General features: G+C 38.4%; 1 protein-coding gene across 2 annotated transcripts in view; it reads left to right on the forward strand.

The window, feature by feature from the left end:
• LRRC2 (leucine rich repeat containing 2) overlaps positions 1–19,878 on the forward strand; it is a 181,349-nt gene that overhangs the window by 17,034 nt on the left and 144,437 nt on the right. Inside the window, exons 1-2 of one of the 2 annotated variants that reach the window (XM_069087765.1) lie at positions 10,142–10,232; positions 10,355–10,499. In XM_069087765.1, the coding sequence (XP_068943866.1) occupies positions 10,375–10,499 (125 nt within the window). In that variant the 5' untranslated portion in view covers positions 10,142–10,232; positions 10,355–10,374. Of the gene's footprint in view, positions 1–10,141; positions 10,233–10,354; positions 10,500–19,878 lie in introns of those variants that run through there. The other variant, XM_069087764.1, reaches the window with a different exon arrangement.

Raw genomic sequence — 19,878 nt, forward strand, 5'->3', positions numbered from 1 at the left:
TCTCTCTCTCTCTCTCTCTCTCTCTCTCTCTCTCTCTCTTTTTTGGATGGGGGGAAGAGCCAAGGAGTTGTTGTTCAGTTTCATCTGACTCTTTGTGATCCTATTTGGTGTTTTATTGGCAAAGATCCCAGAGTGGTTTGCCATTTCCTTCTCCAACTCATTTTACAGATGAGGAAACTGAGGCAAGCAGGGTTAAGTGACTTGCCCCGGGTCACACAGCTAATAAGTGTCTGAGGTCAGATCTGAACTCAGGAAGAGGAGTCTTTTTTGACTCCAGGCCTGGCAGTGCTGGGGGCAGGAAATATAATTTACTAAATGCTTGATTTCCTCTTGTTACCCAACTCTGGGTGCAGATCATTGTCCATTGATTTTGCTCGTCTATGATATATGTTTTCATGGACTAACTCATCGTGTCACTGATTCAACTTCATGTCAAACTCTGTGCACCCTTTGACTTTTGCTCCTAGGAAGCACATTGGATAGAACACTGAATTTAAGTCTGGAAAGCATGAGTCGGAATCCTGCCTCAGATACTTACCAGCTGTGTGACCCTGGGAAAGTCACTTAACCTCACTTAGCCTCAGTCTCCTTATCTGTAAATGTGGATAGTAATAGCACATACACCTTAGAGTTGTTATGAGAATCAGATGAGATGACATATAAAGAGCTTTGCAAAGCTTAAAGCACCATGTAAATGCTTGCTGTTATGATTAGATTGCTAGGAAACCTTTAAGTCGCAGTGGATTTTGTGAGGAAACCCTATTATGGCTCTAGGCTTTGATAGAAATGATAAAATAACAGTTATGAATGGAAACATCTAGAAATTTTCGTCATTAATAGAGTATTTCTTGCATCTGAACTTTGGGCAGGATATCTTTCATGCCAGTGGTGAACACTCTTGGTGACTTTATGTCCATCTTATGCCTTGATCAATGTTCAGCTTCAAAGGATCCCTGCAGCTGAATGTTCTCCTTTGTCTTCTAATGAGTCCTTCTGCTTATCTGATTATGAGCTATAGTTTCCCCTGGACTTTTGATCATGATTTGATCTTCCAGTCTTTCTTATTGCCCCGGTCACTTGACTGTTTCCCTACTCACATAAGGCTTCCCCTTCCTCCTACCACTGCACTGATTCCTGAAGTACAGCATCAAATCCAGAGAATCCTATGGGGAGAGAACTGCATCCAGCTAGGTTTTCAGTTCCCTTTTTCCTCTGTCAGAAGCTCCTTTCCTTTTGGCTTCCAGTTCTTCGCTTCATTTTCTGCCTTCGATTACTCTCCTTTTCTTTCTTGTGACTGGGCAGAGTTAGTGCCTGCTACCACTGGAGGCAAGAGGTATGCGGTGGTGAGGTAGATCTGGGTTGAGTCATTGAAATGGTGAGGGAATAAGCAAACTCCCACAGCCAGACCCAGAAGCACAAGCCTGAAAGACCCATATGTATTCACTACTCCCCAGAGCAAAGGTTGGTGGTGCAATGAGAATTCTGAGGAGGAGCTCAAAATATTAAGGAGGTTTTGATTTTTTTTTACTTTCTACAGTATTTCTGGCATCTCATATTGTAGCATCAGCTTTAGTTACTTTATTTCTATAACATTAAAAGAAACTATAAGGTTTGGAAAAGTTTTCACCAAATAAATACTTCATCATCTTGTCTATCATGTGATCTTCTGTCTCTAGACATCTCAGTCAATTTTGTGATTGCAAAGATGTAGTCTGCTGTAGAACTTTGTCTCTAAAGACCTGACTTGTCTCTTCTCATACTTAAAAAAATGCTCTGTGAATTGATTCATCTCATAAAGATTTTATAGAGATGAAAAAAATAAGCAGAAGTCTTTTTAGTTGCTTTTATAGATAACATGTGACCTTTTCCATATTTCCATAATTTTCTCTTTGAGATAAATTGAAAGTTGATCTCTGAGCACCTTTAAAATTGTTATGGGGGGAGGGGGTGTGGGCAGAGCCAAGATGGCAGAGTAAAAGCAGGAACTTACTTGAGCTTATTCCCAATGACCTCAAATACTTGTAAAAAATGACTCTAAAAAAATAAAATTGTTACCTTCAGCACAGAAGTCTTCTGTTCAGATGTGATCAGCCTTACCATTTTTTTTGATTTCTTGAGGTCAGGGTAGATTGAGGATTAGATGTGGATTCAGGCAAGCCTGGGTTCAAATATTTCCTCAGATACTTCCTAGCTGTGAGCCCCGTTGCTTCTCCAACTGTAGGAAGCACATGATGTCTCATGGGTTCATTTTCCTCATCTGAAAAATGTAGATGACAGTTCTTCTAGTATCTACTTCAGAGGGTTGTTAGAAGGAATGTACCTTGCAAAGTTTATAATATTTGATAGATATGAGAGTCAGGATTATCTTTTGTTTGTCATTGCCATTTCCTCACGTAACACATACGCTCCCAGAGTGGTGGGTTTCCTCTCATTGATAAGACTAGAATGCTACAGTAATGCTGCTCTATGTTCCGCGCCATGCCTGTTTCCTGTCCTTCATCCGATTTCACCTAATGTTTCTCATGCCAAGCTTTCTGAAGAAGTGTTATCACCTGCAGCTTTTCACCATTTGGGGAAGCTCTCCTCATCTGTCTCCCTTCTCAATAATGTTTTTCAGATGATTTTGTGTCCTGAACTCGAGTTGACCTTGGCTGTCGTCTCTCTCCACTTTTATTAGAAGAAAAAGTGCTTGCTGTCCGAGGTGCTTCCCTGTGCCCTTCTGGTGATCTCTTTGTACAGACTATTTCAAATTGTACACATTCTCTGAAAAACAATAATCAGAGCCAATGCCTTGACTTTTATTCATTTACCATTTTCCAGAGTTAATAGCTTATGTAAATAGTTTGCTTTGAAACTATTGTAATTTCAAGTAGTGTTTTCTTTTCTTTAACCATTTTTGTAATTCGATGCTGATTTGACCTTTGCTTTCACCAGTTGATGATTTGGCCACATAGATAGATTGTTTTGAAATGACTCCCAGTTCAGCAAGCTAATAGCTGATTTTATTTTTTGTGTTCAGTGCTCACCTACTGACTCTCCTCTTCTTGGAAGAAAGTATTCATGAGGGGCCACTAGGTGGTGCAGTGAATAGAGCACCGGCCCTGGAGTCAGGAGGACCTGAGTTCAAATCCAGCCTCAGACACTTAACACTTACTAGCTGTGTGACCCTGCAGGTCACTTAACCCCAATTGCCCTGCCTTCCCCCTCCAAAAAAAGACAAAAACAGACAAACAAGAAAAGTATTCATGATGTACAGGGGTGAGCCTTCTGAGTAACCTTTTGTTTGCAGCTCTTCTTGGTCTTAATCATGAATGCCATTTTCCAACATTTTTCTCCAACCTTTCTGGTACCCTCTTTCTCAATGATGTTACCAAGTATCAGTGTATATTTTGACTTGGTTTTGAGGTTCTGTAAAGTTCCTTTAATTTCTATATGTTTTCACCTGCTTCAACACTTTTAAGTTATAATTATCTCCATGGTGGTCTATTTGATTATGCTTATCATGAGGAATCCAAAGTAAGATGACTAAAAATACTATGAAATTATGTTTCTTTTTGTCTTAGACAAATGACCAATGTCATGCCTCCCCATTTATCCTTCCCTGCCATGTGACTTTCTAAGGAGAAACTATGGGCTGTTCCTCTAAGTCTTCTAAGATCATTTATAAGCAAGGATGTCTATATAGATAGGGTTCAGTTTTTTCAAAGATCCATCAACTTTTTGGTGCATCAAGATCTTTTATTAAGAGTAGCAATAGGTGAGTGAGTTCCTGCAGATACCTTTGGTCTTTCATTTTTAATCATGAATGTTTGGATACCCTCATCCCACTTTCTGGTGCTGTGAGTGCTACTGTGGAAGCAAAAATAGATATACACAGAACAAAGTGAGAGTTTTTACTGATGTCACTGGAAGGAGGGGTAGGGGCCTGGTACTAGGATCACAAACAAGGAGCTCTGTGAGCTGTTGACCCAAGTTCTGGAAGTACATGATGATGTAGAATGGAGGCATCCAGATCCCCACTTTCCTTGCCTCATTCACTTTCAGAGAAGAAGGCCTGATTGGGCTGGTTAGTGTCTCTTGTATGCACATGCCTGGAAGTGGAGAGCCAAGCACCTCCATTCCATCATCAGCTGCTTCCAGAAGTAGGAACACTAAGCATCTGTGGGGTCCATTTTTCCTTTCCTCAGAACCATGCGCTCAATGGTCAGTCCCTCATTACACTTGTATAATGGATTCTCATGTCTAAAGAATTGGCTACATAATGGTCAGCTCTCTAGTAATGAGATTTCTCATTAAATACGTAGTCAATATTGTAGAGGTTTTTAAATGACAAGAAGGGCCCAACTTAATCTTTGGGGATTTACCACTTGATTCACTGAAAAACCAGGCACTTCATTAAAAAAAAAGTCAACTCCCTATTACTTCACAAATGTAAACAAATCAAAATAGTTATTTTTTGCTCAAAGAACACAAGTAGGGCTCTCAACAAAGTTTACAGAACATAGAAAAGTGAGCAACCTTTGAGTTGGGAGAGGCTTGAGTTACTTAGTCATGCATAGCTGCAGAAATGTTGGATTGTGCTTAATGTGACTCCCCCCTTCAGTGCTGTTCCAGCAGGCATGCCTGTGGTCTCTCTTCATGAGTAATCCTCTTAATATTTTTAATTACAATTTTATTTTTTTTGTTTAAATGAATAAACATTTATTTCCCCCCCTCTCACCTCTACATAACCATTAAAAAAAAACAAAACTCTTGTAACAAATATACATAAGGAAAGCAAAACAAAGGCTATCTCTAAATGTATGGCTTAATCTGCACTGTGTTCATCACCTCTATGTTAGGAGGTGGGTAATGTCCTTCATCATCAGTCCTCTGGAATATGCTTGATCTTCCTTTTGACCAGGGTTCTAAGGTCTTTCAAAGTTCTTTGTCTTTACAACATTGCTGTTATTCAATAAATATTTTCCTGGTTCTGCTCACTTCACTCTATCAGTTCGTGTCTTCCAAGGTTTCTCTGAAATCATCCTTTTCATCATTTCTCAACATGTCATAAGTCAAATTCCATAATTTATTCAGACATGACCCAAAATAATGCTACAAATATCTTTGTACATGTGGCTGTTTTGATCTCTTTGGTATGTAGGCTAAATCCTAGTACCCTTGGATCAAATGACACGGACTGTTTACTGAGTTCAAGGACATCGTTCCAAGTTGCTTTCCAGAATGGTCAGACCACTCTCCAGTTCCTCTGACATTTGTCATTTCCTTTTTGGTTCGGCTTTGCCAGTCTGATGGGGTGAATTATTTTAATTTGCATTTTTCTAATTACTAGTGATCTGGACTTTAAAAAATATGACTTTTGATAGTTTGGATTTCCTCCTTTGAGAGCTGCATGTTCACATCCCTTGAGTGTATGCCACTTAACTCCCTTCTCTGCACATTTTGCCTTGACTTCTCTGCCACTCCTAGTAGAGTGCCAGTGACTGTTCTGCCTGTGAACACTTCCTTCCCAGTTTGTCCTCGGTCCTGGCCAGTGCTATTTTGTGTGTAGTTGACTTTGTATCTACTGTGTATGCATTCTGCATTTAGTTTTTTTTCTGTAAATGTTACCCATGAATAGGATGAAATTTCCACAAGGGGAGAAGCTCTTAGATTTTGTCCTTGTGGCTCCAGGACCTACAGTGTCTGGCACATAGTAGGTGCATTAATGTTGGGCGAATAAATGAATGAATCCAGTTCTTTGTTCCAGAGGTCAGATGATATTGTTTCCATTCTCTATCTTTATCATTCGAACACTGTAAGCCTTCACTTAGGGACCTGACCCACAGCAGAAGGTGAGGGGTGACATTCCAGAGGTACTTTGTCTGAAGTGGAGACACTTTCTCTAGGTCTTGTTCTAACTTAGCATCCTGCCATCCCCACCCAAAAAAGTTCCTGTTCTGGAATCTTTCCTTGTTCCGCTATTTTTGCTCATCTCTAGTTTCACAGAAGCTTACTTAGCAATCAAGAATATCCTGACAACTTCATCTCTCTAAGTAGGTTTCCCATGCCAGGGTTTATCCAGATGAATTTCATACTGAAGTTTTCTCACCTCCAGCACCTGGACAGTTCACCTACCATTACATTAGAACCTCTTGTGGGTCATAGGATCTTTGCCCCTCCCCCAGAACCTCTTAAGTAGCTCAAGGCTCACCTGTTTAAGATTATTCAAATCATTTTGGCATTTATTGTTTCATCCAGGCAAAGTGGATAGAGAGGGGGTGAAGGGAACCAAGAACTCTCCTGGGATTACCACGTCCAAAGACAAAAGTTGACCATCCTTGTTACACTTAGCTCGGCTGATTCTTGAGGAGCAGGAACCTAAAATATCTTGCCTAAAGTCTTTCAGAGTCTTCAGATAATCAGCAGAGTTAGGATTGGAACCCAAGTCCTCAGCTTCTAAACCCAACAACTTGAACTCTTCCCAAATAACTCTAAATTACCCCCAGGTCATCCTTATATTAGAATGATACATCATAATTGTAAAGAGGAGAAAAAATTAGAGAAATCATTATAATATGAAGCGGAGTGTGATAAATGTCACAACAGGGGAGAGATTGTGGAACTTCCAAGGAATGGGACAGCATTTCTAGCTAAGAGGACTCAGAAAAATTTCATTGGTTAAATGGGAAATGAACTAGTTATGCCTGAAGGATGTCTAATCTATAAGGTGAAATGTTGGATAGTAGAGGAAGGAGGAGAAAGCATTAAAGGTAAAGAATAATATGAGGAGGAAACAAACCCCTCAGAGTTAGGAAGATGCAGGATCCCTTTTGGTATTTCTGAGCAGTACGATTTTTGCCACATGATAGTACCCATGCAGAGAATCAGTCACTTAGCAAGCATTTAGTAAGTATCTGCTTTGTGTCAGGCAGCACGCTAAGCACTAGGGACACAAAGAAAGGGGGAAGATCGTCCTCTGAGCTCCCTCATTAGACTGGGAGCTCTGTGAGATCAGTGGTGTTTTTTTCGCTTTCTTTGTATCCCTAGTGCTTAGCACAGTGTCTCAGGGCACATAGTTGGTGCTGGATAACTATTTATTAAGAGATTGACAGACAGTCTCTACTCTCAAAGTTCCCGCTCTATTTGTACGTATAAATAAAATGTATACAGGATACGATGAAGGCTTCTTGTAGAAGATGGGATTTTAGTTGGTACTGGAAGTAAGCCAGGGAATAAGGAAGTGGAGATGAAGAGGGAGAGTAACCCAGACCTGGGGAATACCAAGTGAAAAGCCTCAAGTCTGGAGATGGAGTGTCTTCTTTGGGGAATGGCAAGGAGGCCAGTGTCATTGGATCACCCATGGGATGGGTGGAGGGAGTAAGCTGCAAGAAGACTGGAGAGGTAAGAGGGGACCAGGTTGTGCTTTGAAAGCCAAACAAAAGATTTTCTATTTGATCTTGTCGGTGCTAGGAAGCCACTGGGGTCTATTGAATGGGGGTGGTAGAGGTGACATGGTGACAGCTGTGCTTTAGTAAGCTATTTAACAGCTAAGACGAGGATGGATGAGAGTGGGGAGAGATTTAAGACATAGAGATCAAGCAGAAGGTTGTTGGAAAAGTGCAAGTGTGAGGTGCTTGAAGCCCGATGACAGTGCCAGAGGAGAGAAGGGGATGGATATGAGAGGTGTCACAAAGGTAAAATCTATAGGCTTTGGCAGTAGATTAGACGTGGATGGTGAGAGAGAGTGAAGTGTTGAGAATGAGATCATGGGTATTTGGGAGGATGGTGGTGCCCTTGACAATAATAGGGAAACTGGTAAAAGAGGAGACTCTGGGCAGGAGCAATCAGCTTAATTTTGAATGTGTGCTACATTTGAGATGCCCATAAGATATTCAGTCCAAGCTATCTAACAGGTACTTGGAGATTCAGATCTAGAGACTGAAAGAGGTTTGGTTTGGATAGGTAGATTTAAGAATCACCCACATAGAGATGAGAATTAACACCATGGGAGCTGATGAGATCACCAAGTGAATAGTATAGAGGGAGAAGAGAGGAGGGCCCAGGATAGAGGCCTGGGGCATACTCACCTTTAGGAGGAATGATCCAGTGGGAGCTAAGGCTGGAAATGTAGGCTGGGGCCAGATCATGGAGGTTTAGGATGATAGGCTAAGAAGTAAAGACTTTTATTTATCAGACAATAAGGAGACGTGGGAAGTTTTTGAGCAGAGGAATGACAAACCAGAAACATCAATATGATAGTGCTGCATAGACCACGATAGGAAAGTTATATGGTGGCTATATATAGGCCACAGCATAGTATCAAATAGTTTGTGCACAGGATATGACTCAAAACATTACCCAGGAGAAGTATGATCAGAATAGATATGACAGCCATGCAGTGGGAAGAAGAGGTGACAATGCCCATGTGCTTTAAACCCCCAGAAGCATGCTCTCTGCACAGAGTGGACCCAGGGAAACTGGGTAAGATTCATTCAAGGTTTTTTTTTTTTAAGAGACATCCACATTAAAGAAAGCATGGATTAATTCCAATCTGCATCATATGAAGAGGCACTTCTATAATAGCAGAATCTTACTGCCTTGGTCCTCTTGTTTGGTAGGCTAGTTTTTCCTTGAAAGATATTGAAAGCATCTTCAAGGCTTGCTTGTCTTGGGACTAAAGGTTCAGTCTATTGACATTACTTCCCAGTTGTTTAAATACAGCCATCAGGAGTTCCAGCTGTACCCAGATGGATGCCTAGTGAATCATGATATTCAATTCAGGCAAATGTTTTTCACTCAGCTGAAAAAACTCAATATATCCTTAACTCCCATAATTGTTGAATATCCTTCTGCTATGGCCAAGTAAATCTTTTTTATTAACTCTTGAATGATTTATGAATGTCTCATTTTCTTTCAGTATTAAACCTAAGATAGCAGGGGTCTGACCTGAGTTAGATGCAGCTCAGAATAACTCAATCAATGAGATTGGGAAGCAGTGTGGTATAGTCAAAAGATGACTGGCTTTGGAATCAGAAGACCTAGGTTCAAGTCCTGAAATATAGCATTTATAACTGTGTGATCCTGCACAAGTCGCTTATTCTATAAAATAAGGAGATTGACTTAGACTTCCACAGAGGTCCCTTCCAAGTTTAAATATGTGATCTTATGTCATGATTCAATTGAAGTATTCACCAGTAGCATAGTTTGTACAAAGTGATGCCAGTTAGAAACATATTTTAAAGATCCAGGAAAGAATTAATGAAGGTTGCAGTTAGGGTGGTGATAGTAGGAACAGTTAAGTGGGAACAGATATAAGAGACATTACAAAAGTAGAACTGACAAGATCAGAGGTACCTAATGGAAGGAGTTAGTGTTAGAGGATCAAGAAAAACAAAGATGTACCAAGGTTTCAAATCTAGGTAACTGGAAGAATGTTGTTACTTTTAGTTTTTTTTCAGTTTTGTTTGACTATTTGTGACATCCCCTCCCCCCCTTTTGGGGGCAAAAATAAAGGAGAGGTCATTTCCTTCTCCAGCTCATTTTACAGATGAGGAAACTGAGACAAGCAAGGTTGAATGACTTGTCCAGGGTCACACAGCTAGTAAGTGCTAGATTTGAATTCAGGAACATGAGTCACTTTCTCTACTTTGCCATCTACCTGCCCAGAATCCATAACAGAACAGAGATAAGGATGTTAGGAGATAATGCAAACTTTAGGAAAGAGAAGATTATGAATAATCAATGGAAGATTCTTTTATTTTTACAATATTATTTTACTAAGGAAGGAAAGCAGATATGGTTTAGAAAGATTTTTAACAAAGGATCCACATTTCCCCCCTATTTTAGCTTCAGTTAATCAAAAATTTAAAATAATTGGAAAACCTCATTTTCTAAGTATTTTTGGTTAATTGAAATTTTGATAGGCCTCAGAAACTATATAATAACCCATATATTAATAATTCTAACATTTAGAATTCTTTTCTATTTGTTTTGAATAACTACTTTAATGTTGGAAGACTTATTATATTAGTAAAATTTATTCTTGCAAGTAGGAGATCTTGGGTTAAAGAAAAACAGGAGAACCTGGGCCCAAGAAATGTTTCTGATTATTACGTACTAGCTATGTGATTCTGGGCAAATCACAATCTCTACATGTCTCATACAACTTTATAAAATTTATCTGCTGTCACAGATGTTGTGCATCTGTGTTGGTAGTGCATAGTTCCACTGATGGTCCCATGTGTATTATTGTAAGCAGTTAACATTCATTTATTATTATAGATTCTTGAGTTATTAACTTTGTTTCCATCTTAAATTTTCTATTTAAAATTAACCCTTTTTTGTGGAAGCTAACTTTTTTTTTTTTTAACAGGGAAGCTTCATGTTACCAATATGGGACATAAAGTGATTGTGTTTGACATTTCTGTCATAAGAGGATTGTGGGAAACGCGTGTCAGAAAACATCAGGAGCGGCAGAAGAAGGAAGCTGAAAGATTAGAGCAAAGTGCTTTGGAAAAGTAAGCTCACTTTCTATAATTATATTCATTCTAAGTTATTTACCCAAATACGGCTCAAAGCAGGGCAAAGGCAGGGCCCACAGGAAGTTGCTGCTTTTTAGCTAAGAATGCCCTTTTTTCTGAGATATCATACTGTCTTCTATCCTGCCTGCTTGAAGCTTTAGGACAGGTGGGGGCCCGAGGCCTTGAGACCCCAGGTTCCCACCCCTGCTTTAGGATAATCTGATTCCCATGTTGCTCATTATGCTCTGATAAGTGTGAATGTGCAGGTTGAATGTTGAATTAAATTCCAATTTAAATGGAGGCACAAAAAACTGAATGTGACTCTAGATAGTTGAATGACTTTCAATTTGCTAAAAAATCTCATCTTTCTGGATCTCAGTTTCTTCATCTGTAAAATGATGGCTTTGAACTAGACTAGGTGATCTTGAATGTCCTCTCCACCTCTCTTATTCTGCTTTGAGGTCTGACATTGTTCCAGGCTGAATTGCTTTTGATTTTTAACATCTTTGATTCTGGGAAATTTTAGGGAGACTTGCTTGCATTGACAATTGCTATGAGTGGGTTATATGGGTCATGTAAATATTCATATGAATAACATCAGTTCAGCCTTGGTATACTAACAATGTCCCTTCCATACCACACCAATTTGTAATCACTTAAAATATGTTCATTCATTCATTCTTATGACTGGGAGTTGGAAAGGACCTTAGAGATTCAGGAGTCCAACTCCCTATTATACAGATGCAGAGATTGAGGCCAAAGATGGTTAAATGGACTCTCTAACATCACGTAGGGATCACATAGCAGATTTGAGACTAAAAGCCAAGTATTCAAATGCCAAGTGAAATGATTGTCATATCAGTCTTCTACATACCCACTGCAGTAATTTTCCCAAAGTATGGTTGTGATTTTGTTATTTTCCTCCTCAATAAAGTCTAGGGGCTACCTCTTGACTCTAGGATTGAATACGACTTCAACTTTATCTCATGTTCCTAAAAACTTATTTTAATGTTTTATAACATCTATGATTATTATGAATGAAGCATACATATAGATAATTTCAAGTAAGTGAATATGCATTTATGGAAGGGTATTCATTATTTTAAACTGATAGGTATGTGTGATTAAGAAAAAATGGAGTCATTTGCCCTAAAAGACAGAACCAGCATCAATGGGTGGGAGATACAGAGAAGTCAATAGCAGACTACATTAGGAAACAATTCACAACAACTAGAGTTATTCAAAGTTGAACGGGCTGCCTTGACAGAAGTCTGGTCTTCTTCCTTCTCGTTCCCACCCCTCTCCTTCCCTAATTGAAGCCCTGGGCTAGTTCCCCCCATTTAGGTCTCCCTGTACTGCTCTTCGAGGTTCAGCATGTGGCGGCCAAACTTAATTCGGAACCCCAATCAACTTTAGCCCTGCTTCAGATTTGAATTTGGAGCTTGAGCTTTATTCATCAGCTTTAGCTTCCCCAAGAAGCAGGATCGATAGACAAGGGCCACACTCCTGGTTCTCTAGAGGCTTTCAATTAAAGGCTGTGCAACCAGGGTTGTTTGTTTTTATGTGTGTTTGCATGTCAATTTCTTATTTATTTTAAACTTAAATGCAAAACAAAAAAAGGAAAAATAAGAACATTTTCATGTTCACAACAGAACACGAGAGGATTTCATATAAAAGAATAAATTTCCTTTTCCAGAAAACCTATGTATTAAATACTATACGTTGTTTTCAAAGCTACCCAGTTTTTCTTTGCTTCCTTCTAGGTTTTCTTTTGTTCTCTGCTGTTCACTTTTTTACTTTGTTTTCTGCCCCTCCACAAGAAAGCTACACTTAAACACAGATAGCTAGGTAGCTATAAACATACATATATAAATATATGTAAGACCTTACTAGGCATATTTCTATTTGTCATTTCTTTCTCTGGAGGTGGATAGCATCTTCCTTCATAAGTCCAAGTTTTCAATGTGTTTCCAAATCAACCAGCTCATCATTTCTTATATCATAGCAGTATTCCAACACAATAATTTTCTATCTGAGAGATTGCCTATGAAAATATTTTCCAGTTTTCTGCATTCCTTCTATTCTTGGTTACATTAGTTTTATTTATACAAGAAAACTTTAATTAAAGATAATGGAAATGATCTATTTTACACTACAGAAATACTCTTGCCTTATCATATAGTTTTAAGGTCTGGCCCTGCTGAATCTCCTTTCTTGACATTTCTCCCCCTTAGTTTCTTTGAAATTCTTGAACTTTTGTTCTTCCAAATAAATTTTGTTATTTTTTTCTAATTCAGTAAGATAATTTTTTAGTGAGCTGTACAAGCAGTTGGGCATGTGGTATAGTGGGGATTCTTTTTATGGTATAGATTAAAATAGAGATAGTCCCTAACAGGTCTGAAAATCTGTAATTCTCTGCTATTGTTGATGTGCTAGGTGATTTCTGTTTAAGATGAAGTGCATATGTCGAGAGAGCTGGAGGATAAAGGAGTCAGTCCCTTTTCTGCATCCTCCCTTCCCCAAACCCCTCACACAGAGGCTGACCTTGGTTGGCCCCTCTGTGCCTCCATACAATCAGCATATTAACTTTTTCCTTCTTCCCCAAAGATATCCTGAGACTCCATAATTAATGTTTATAAATCATTAATTAGATTCCTGAATAAACTCACAGTTATTAGTATTATTTGAAGGGTAGCCCCCAGGTTGACAGCATGTGTTTGCAGTGTTGAGATTCATGTCTTAAAAAAAACCCACAAATGAACTCATGAATAGATGAACATAAAAAGAAATACAACTCATTGACTTGGATTTGCTGAAACAAATCAAAACCTCAGCTTGTGCTATTAGCCTCAATTATGAAAGAAACAATATTTCAATTTTTACCTTATGTATTATGAATGCCTTTACTTGTCATATTTGTTGTATGAGATATATAATAATATTCAAAAGTCATAACTAGATACAAATGAAAAAAGATCCTTGTGTCAGCATTAAAACAAAGAATTTATGGGAGAACTTTAAGTTAGAGACATTGAAACATCATTATGCCTTGGCTAAAAGTGAGTCATTTCTTTCCTTAATGAAAAGCGGGGGCTATTTATTTTCACTGGGAGCTTACCCTAAGTGGAGAGTTGTTTTTTTCCTTATTGAAGAGATTTAGTTGATACAATAAATACTTGTCTTGATAATTACAATTCTATTTTCGTGGGTTCAGGGGAAAAATAATATTGAAGTACCATGCTGATGATGAAGTATAAAGTGAAGGAGTTTTATTTAATCCAAATCTTTCCAAAGGTAGAGAATATACAAAAATAATTTATTAGATAATAAAAAAGGATGCTTTCCTTAAGTATCTCTAGAGAAGGGAACTCAAGAGCTTTGCTTGGGTATTTTACCAAAGTGCACTGCAAATGCTGTGTCTGAGTTATTCCAGATGAAATATAAGAGTCACTATATGAAGGAAATAGTGATTTCTTCAATCTGCTTTAGGCAAGTCAGAGTTTCTAAAAAGAAAAAAAGAACAACTTTTTTTTTTTGATCTGTTTTCTGCTCAAGTTGGGCAAAAGACCGTGTGGCCGAAATTTTCCTCTTGTCACTCCAGCAGTATGCTTTCCCACCATATTTTTTTAAATATTTATTTATTTACTTTTACTTTACAGCATTCAGTTCCACAGTCCCTTGAGTTCCAAATTTCCTCCCCCTCTCTCTCCTTCCCCTTCACTCCCCATGGCAAAATACAATACAATATAGGTTTTACAAACATCTTCACACTAAACATTAGTCAAGTTGTAAAGAAAATTGTAAATTAATGGAATCAACAACGAGAAAGAAGGAATGAAACAAAACAAAACAAACAAGAGAGAGAGAAAGCAGTTTGCTCCAATCTGCATTCAGACTGTAGTTCTCTCTCTGGACGTGGATGGCCCTCTCCATCATGAGTCTTTCGAAGCTGCCCTGCTGAGAGAAGCCCGGTCTATCAGAGTTAGTCTTCACAATATGATGTGTCTGTAATTGTGTACAAAGTTCTCCTGATTCTGCTCTTCTCTCTCAGCATCAGTTTATATTAGTCACTCCGGGTTATTATGAAGTCTGTCTGCTCCTCGTTTCTTATAGCACAGTAGTATTCCATTACATGCATATACCACAACTTCTTCAGCCATTCCCCAGTTGATGGGCACCCCCTTGATTTCCATTTCTTTGCCACCAATAAAGAGCTGCTATGAATATTCTTGTACAAACAGATCCTTCCCCATGCCCCCACCCCTTTTTTTCTATCTCTTTGGGATACACACCTAGCAGTGGTATTGCTGGATTCAAGGGTATGTGTATTTACAAGCTTTTTGCTTAGTTCCAAATTGGTTTCTGGAATGGTTGAGTCAGTTCACAACTCCATCCACTGTGTTTTGGTGTCCCAGTTTTCCCACATCCCCTCTAACATTTATCATTTCCCTTTTTTTTTTGTTATATTAGCCAATCATCTGACAGGTGTGAAGTGGTACCTCAGAGCTGTTTTAATTAGCATTTCTCTAATCAATAGCGATTTAGAGATTTATTCATATGACTATAAAAAGCTTTGATTTCTTCTGAAAACTGCCTGTTTATCTTCTTTGACCATTTATCAATTGGGGAATGACTTGTATTCTTATAAATTTGACTGTGTTTTTTATAGTTGATAAGTAAGGTCTTTATCAGAGATATCTGCAAATTTTGGGGGGGAGATTCTTTCCTTTTCTTTTTTTGCTTTTTGGAGGGCAATTGGCATTAAGTGACTTGCCCAAGGTCACATGACTAGTATTTGTGTTGTGTCTGAGGCAGCATTTGAACTCAGGTCCTCCTGACTCCAGGGCCCATATTCTATTCACTGTGCCACCTAGCCACCCCAAACATATGCCTTTTTTTTTGAGGGCATTTGAGTTTAAGTGACTTGCCCAAAGTCACATGGCTAATAAACGTGTCAGATATCTGAGGCCAAATTTGAACTTGGGTCCTCCTGACTCCAGGGCTGGTGCTCTATTCACTGTGCCACCTAGCTGCCCTGGGGTAATTCTTTTCTAAGTAATTTGTTTCTTCAGGTTTATTAAAGACTGTATTGCTGTGTTCCATTAGATATCTTTTTGTCTCCACTCATTCAGTCACCCTGTTTAGGGCTTTATCACCTATTCCCTGGACTATATCAATAGTTTTCTAATTGGTTTCCCTAATTTAAGTCTTACCCATTCTGATCTATATTCCACTCAGCTGTCAAAGGCATCTTCCTAAAGCACAGCGCCAACCATGTTACTCCCCTTTTTAATAAACTCCAGTGATTCCCTATTACTTTCCAGATCAATTATATAATTCTCTTTTTGGAAGACAAAGTTCTTCATAATCTGGATCCTTCCTACTTTTCCAGTCTTCCTATATTTCTCTTCTTTCCATGCACAATCCAGCTACAGTGGCCAGTTGCCTCATATGACACTCCACCTTCTATAGCTATTTTCCCAAGATTTGGAAAGCCCTTCCTCCTCACTTCCAATTCTTATTTTTTTCTGGCTTCCTTTAAATCTCAACTAAAATCTCACCAATTCATTTGTGTGGAATGTCAACTGAACATGCCCTAAGGTGGGGATTGGGGGGAGGGTTCAGGGTGGCCAGTAAGGGAGAGCTGCAATATACATTTATGTGTGTATATGTCTCCATGATATATAAATTATGAGTAACACGTGCATTATGGGGACATACATAAACATACACATGCATATATCTTTATAGCTTTTCCTATTTATTAGGAACTTGTACTTTCCTGGAGAAACTATATTAAGACACCTCTTTTACTTGTGGAACTTTTATGTGATTGATTGATATTCTTCAAACTGGTGCATCTTGGGATAGCCCCTATTTGGGTTTTTTATCTATAGATGCAGGTGAGGAAGTATTCCATCTTCTGTGGTACCTACTGGACCCTTGCTGCTACCTCTTCTTTCAATAAATCTCTTCCCTCACTGTCACCTAATGCCAGCTGCACAGCATTGCTGTTCTTGTCCACTGAGGCCCCTCTGTTCTGATTGCTAAAATCCTGATTGGAACAGAGATGCTGATTACCTCAAAGTTTTCACAATATAGCAATAAATAATCTCACTATAAGCTTTCTGAAATATTAGGAACATTAAAACTCATTTTTAGGGATAAGATTTTCCTAAATGATATGATTTACCAAATTTCCTATGCATTTTCTTTGTTCTCAATGTTATCTTTGACCTTTTAAAGTGCTAGTGTAAGTTATTGCAAAAGGGATTTTTGATTTCATTCTTTTTGACATGTTTTTTGACATCCTTTTTGACGAATGATTCATGCTTTCCAAACCTGAAGATCATAACGTATTTCAAAGAATTGGTTGTGTCATCCCTTTAGTACTCCTAAAATGTTTTTCCCCTCAAAGAATATCACTTTGTCACTTGCCATTTCAAAAAGCACACACTGAATGAAATATTTGGAAGGTAACATGGCTGGAAGGCATTGTCCAAATCTCATCAAATGAGAAAGAGTTGATTTTCTTGCTCTGATGCAGCCACTACCTTGTGTCAACACATACTTCAGAAATACCCTGGCAGGCAGATATTTTTAGCTCCTTCCCTTTTCACCAGTGGTAAAGACTCTAGTGAAAAGCATCACTATGAGTCATGTTTTCCTCATGAAAAAATGCAGTCCTGGCCCAGTGATTGTCCTAGACATTTGTGTCTAGAGCTTTCACATGAAATAAGGGATCTAAATGGAATCCTGACTCAGTTTTATCATTGTCACCTGTTAGCACTAGTGACAGATGTTTAGACTGGCTTTATGATAGTGAGGTCTAGCACAGAGAAAAATGGTCAAGTAACATGGCATATTCTACAAAGAAATAAAATTTCTCAGTGTCTAAAATAATTGCTTTGATGGCACACATTGATAAATTTCAGATATTTTTAGGTGTACACTTGACAAGGCCCCAAAGAAAATGGAAGCAGATTGCATCACTGGGATGTGGAAAGCATTTCTTGAAATCCTAGGATTCCCTGAAGGTAGAGCATTGGCCATCTTCTGCATACGGTTTTCGCTGAGGCTTCCAAATGCTGGTGTCTTCTCCTCTAAATCTCCTTGGCTCTCTTTCAAATACAGCTCTATATGTCCGTGTTGTGTTCCCTGTCTAGAGTGTAAGCTTCTTGATGATAGAGACTGTTTTCATTTTTATCTTTCTAGCCCCCAAACTATCATTATATCATTGGTACATAGTAGGAACATAATAAAATTTTGTTGACTGATTGATCTCAGCATTATTTACAAGCATCTAGCTTTTTAGTGATTATGATTAAGCTACATGATATTCATGTAATGGGACTCATTCCTGTCCTAGTTCAGACTCTTTGGACTACATCCCACTCAAAGTTCTGGGGTACAGAACTATATTCCTTAGGAGAAATGGTACTTATTCAGAGGGCTCTTCATGAGTTATGTCATGTTGGGACAATCCACTGTGCATAGGGTCAAATTGAAATGAGAGCAGAGGAGAAGTGACCGTGGAGTTTAAGCTTTGTTGAAATTATAATACTTTTGAAAAATAGATTGTATTATAACAATTTGTTAAATATGTTGGCATAGAAATTATCATCTAACAGAGAAAGACCATGCCATAGGGATAGTGGCAGTACATGTATCATGTATGAAATACATACATGCAGAGATACAGTGCACTTTATCTCCTTGGAGACTACAATTGGCATCTTTGTGGAGAGTAGATGGACAGATGATTATTCCTTTGTTCCCCTATCTTCAGGAGGGTTCCTGAATGTTAAAGGGAGTTTAGAATTAAAGAATAAATATAAATTTTATATAAATAAATAAAAGAATAAATATAAATATAAATAAAAGAATAATAAATAAAGAATAAAAGCCAAATTCCCTGGTCACTCTAAAATGAATAGTAGCAGCTAGTTAACTTTTGCCCAGCTAAACCTCCCTCTTTACCCAAATCCTTATTACCCAAAAGATAATTACAGATTTCTAAGAAATAAATGTATCTAAGTAAGCATATTCCCCAAATATTGGGGGAATGTACATAGATTAGAGCAAGATTAAATGGACTGCGACTCAAATGATGTCATCTCAACCAAGGAAAGAATGATCTCTCTGGAGACGTTCACTCTTAGAAGTGGCTAGGTCAGGAACACTGATTCAGAGAATCAGCGGACATGTTGAGGGGCTATCTTTTCCCACATGTGAAGGTTTCCTGGAGATCTCTTGATCATCATTAAAATTTCATACCTTGCTCTCACCTGCTCCATTTCTTTTATAATATTGCCACTCATTCTAACTCATATATGTCATATGCAATATCACAGGCTTAGGGATATCTTGGTTAATCAAGAATAGTGTCTCCTGGCTCATATGTAGCGTCACAAGGCTGTCCTTCAGGGAATAGCAAAACTTTCCTGGAATGTGGAGAGTTACAAACATAAGTCTGTATCACTATTATTCACTCATATGCACATATGTATACATATTATAATTGTATTATAGAGTAATATCACTCTATGATGTAATAATATATTGATATCATATGCATATACTTTATATCTCAAAATTATATTACTATAGATTATTGTACAGTGCAATGATTTTATATTATAACATTATAATGTATATTATATTACTATAACAGATATATATGTTACTGTACAAAACATCCAAATATGGCACAGTAATATCTGAAAGAGGAGGGTGTGAGAGAGAGAGACAGAGAGAGAGAAAGAGAGAGAGATACAGAGAGAGAGAGAGAGAGAGAGGAGGGGGGAGAGAGAGAGAGAAAGGAGAGAGAGAGAGAGAGAGAGAGAGAGAGAGAGAGAGAGAGAGAGAGAGAGAGAGAGAGAGAGAGAGAGAGAGAGAGAGAGAGAGAGAGAATATAACACTTTAAGGTTTTCCAGAACTTTACATTCATTACTACAACCTCAGAAAAACCCAGAGAAGTTGGTGCTATTATTCGCTCTATATTGCAGATGGGGAATATGAAGCAGACAGAGGTTAATGACTTTCCCAGAGTCATACAGCTAGCAAATAGCTGAGACAGGGTTCAAAGAGGTTTTTCTGACTCCCAGTCCACAGATGAACCAGCTACGTCAGCCTAGCTGACTAGTTTGTTTGTGGGGTGGGTAGGTAGAACAGAAACTAAGTTTTATTGGATTTAGTGAGATAGAGCGTTGGGTTTCCTTCCCAAGAGACTTTCCCCTCAACAGTGGAAGAGTAAGTGTCTGGTAGAAGTGGTGACAAGAGGTTTGTCCTCTCAACTGTAGCTGTTGTCCAAAAGCCATGCTGGAGACTTTAGGTTTTCACCATCCTGATGTCTACATTCCCAACATACTGTAAG

Source organism: Petaurus breviceps, unplaced genomic scaffold (assembly GCF_028583685.1).
Source record: "Petaurus breviceps papuanus isolate PSGF00001 unplaced genomic scaffold, PetGlider_PUasm1.0 183, whole genome shotgun sequence".
NCBI lineage: Eukaryota > Metazoa > Chordata > Mammalia > Diprotodontia > Petauridae > Petaurus > Petaurus breviceps.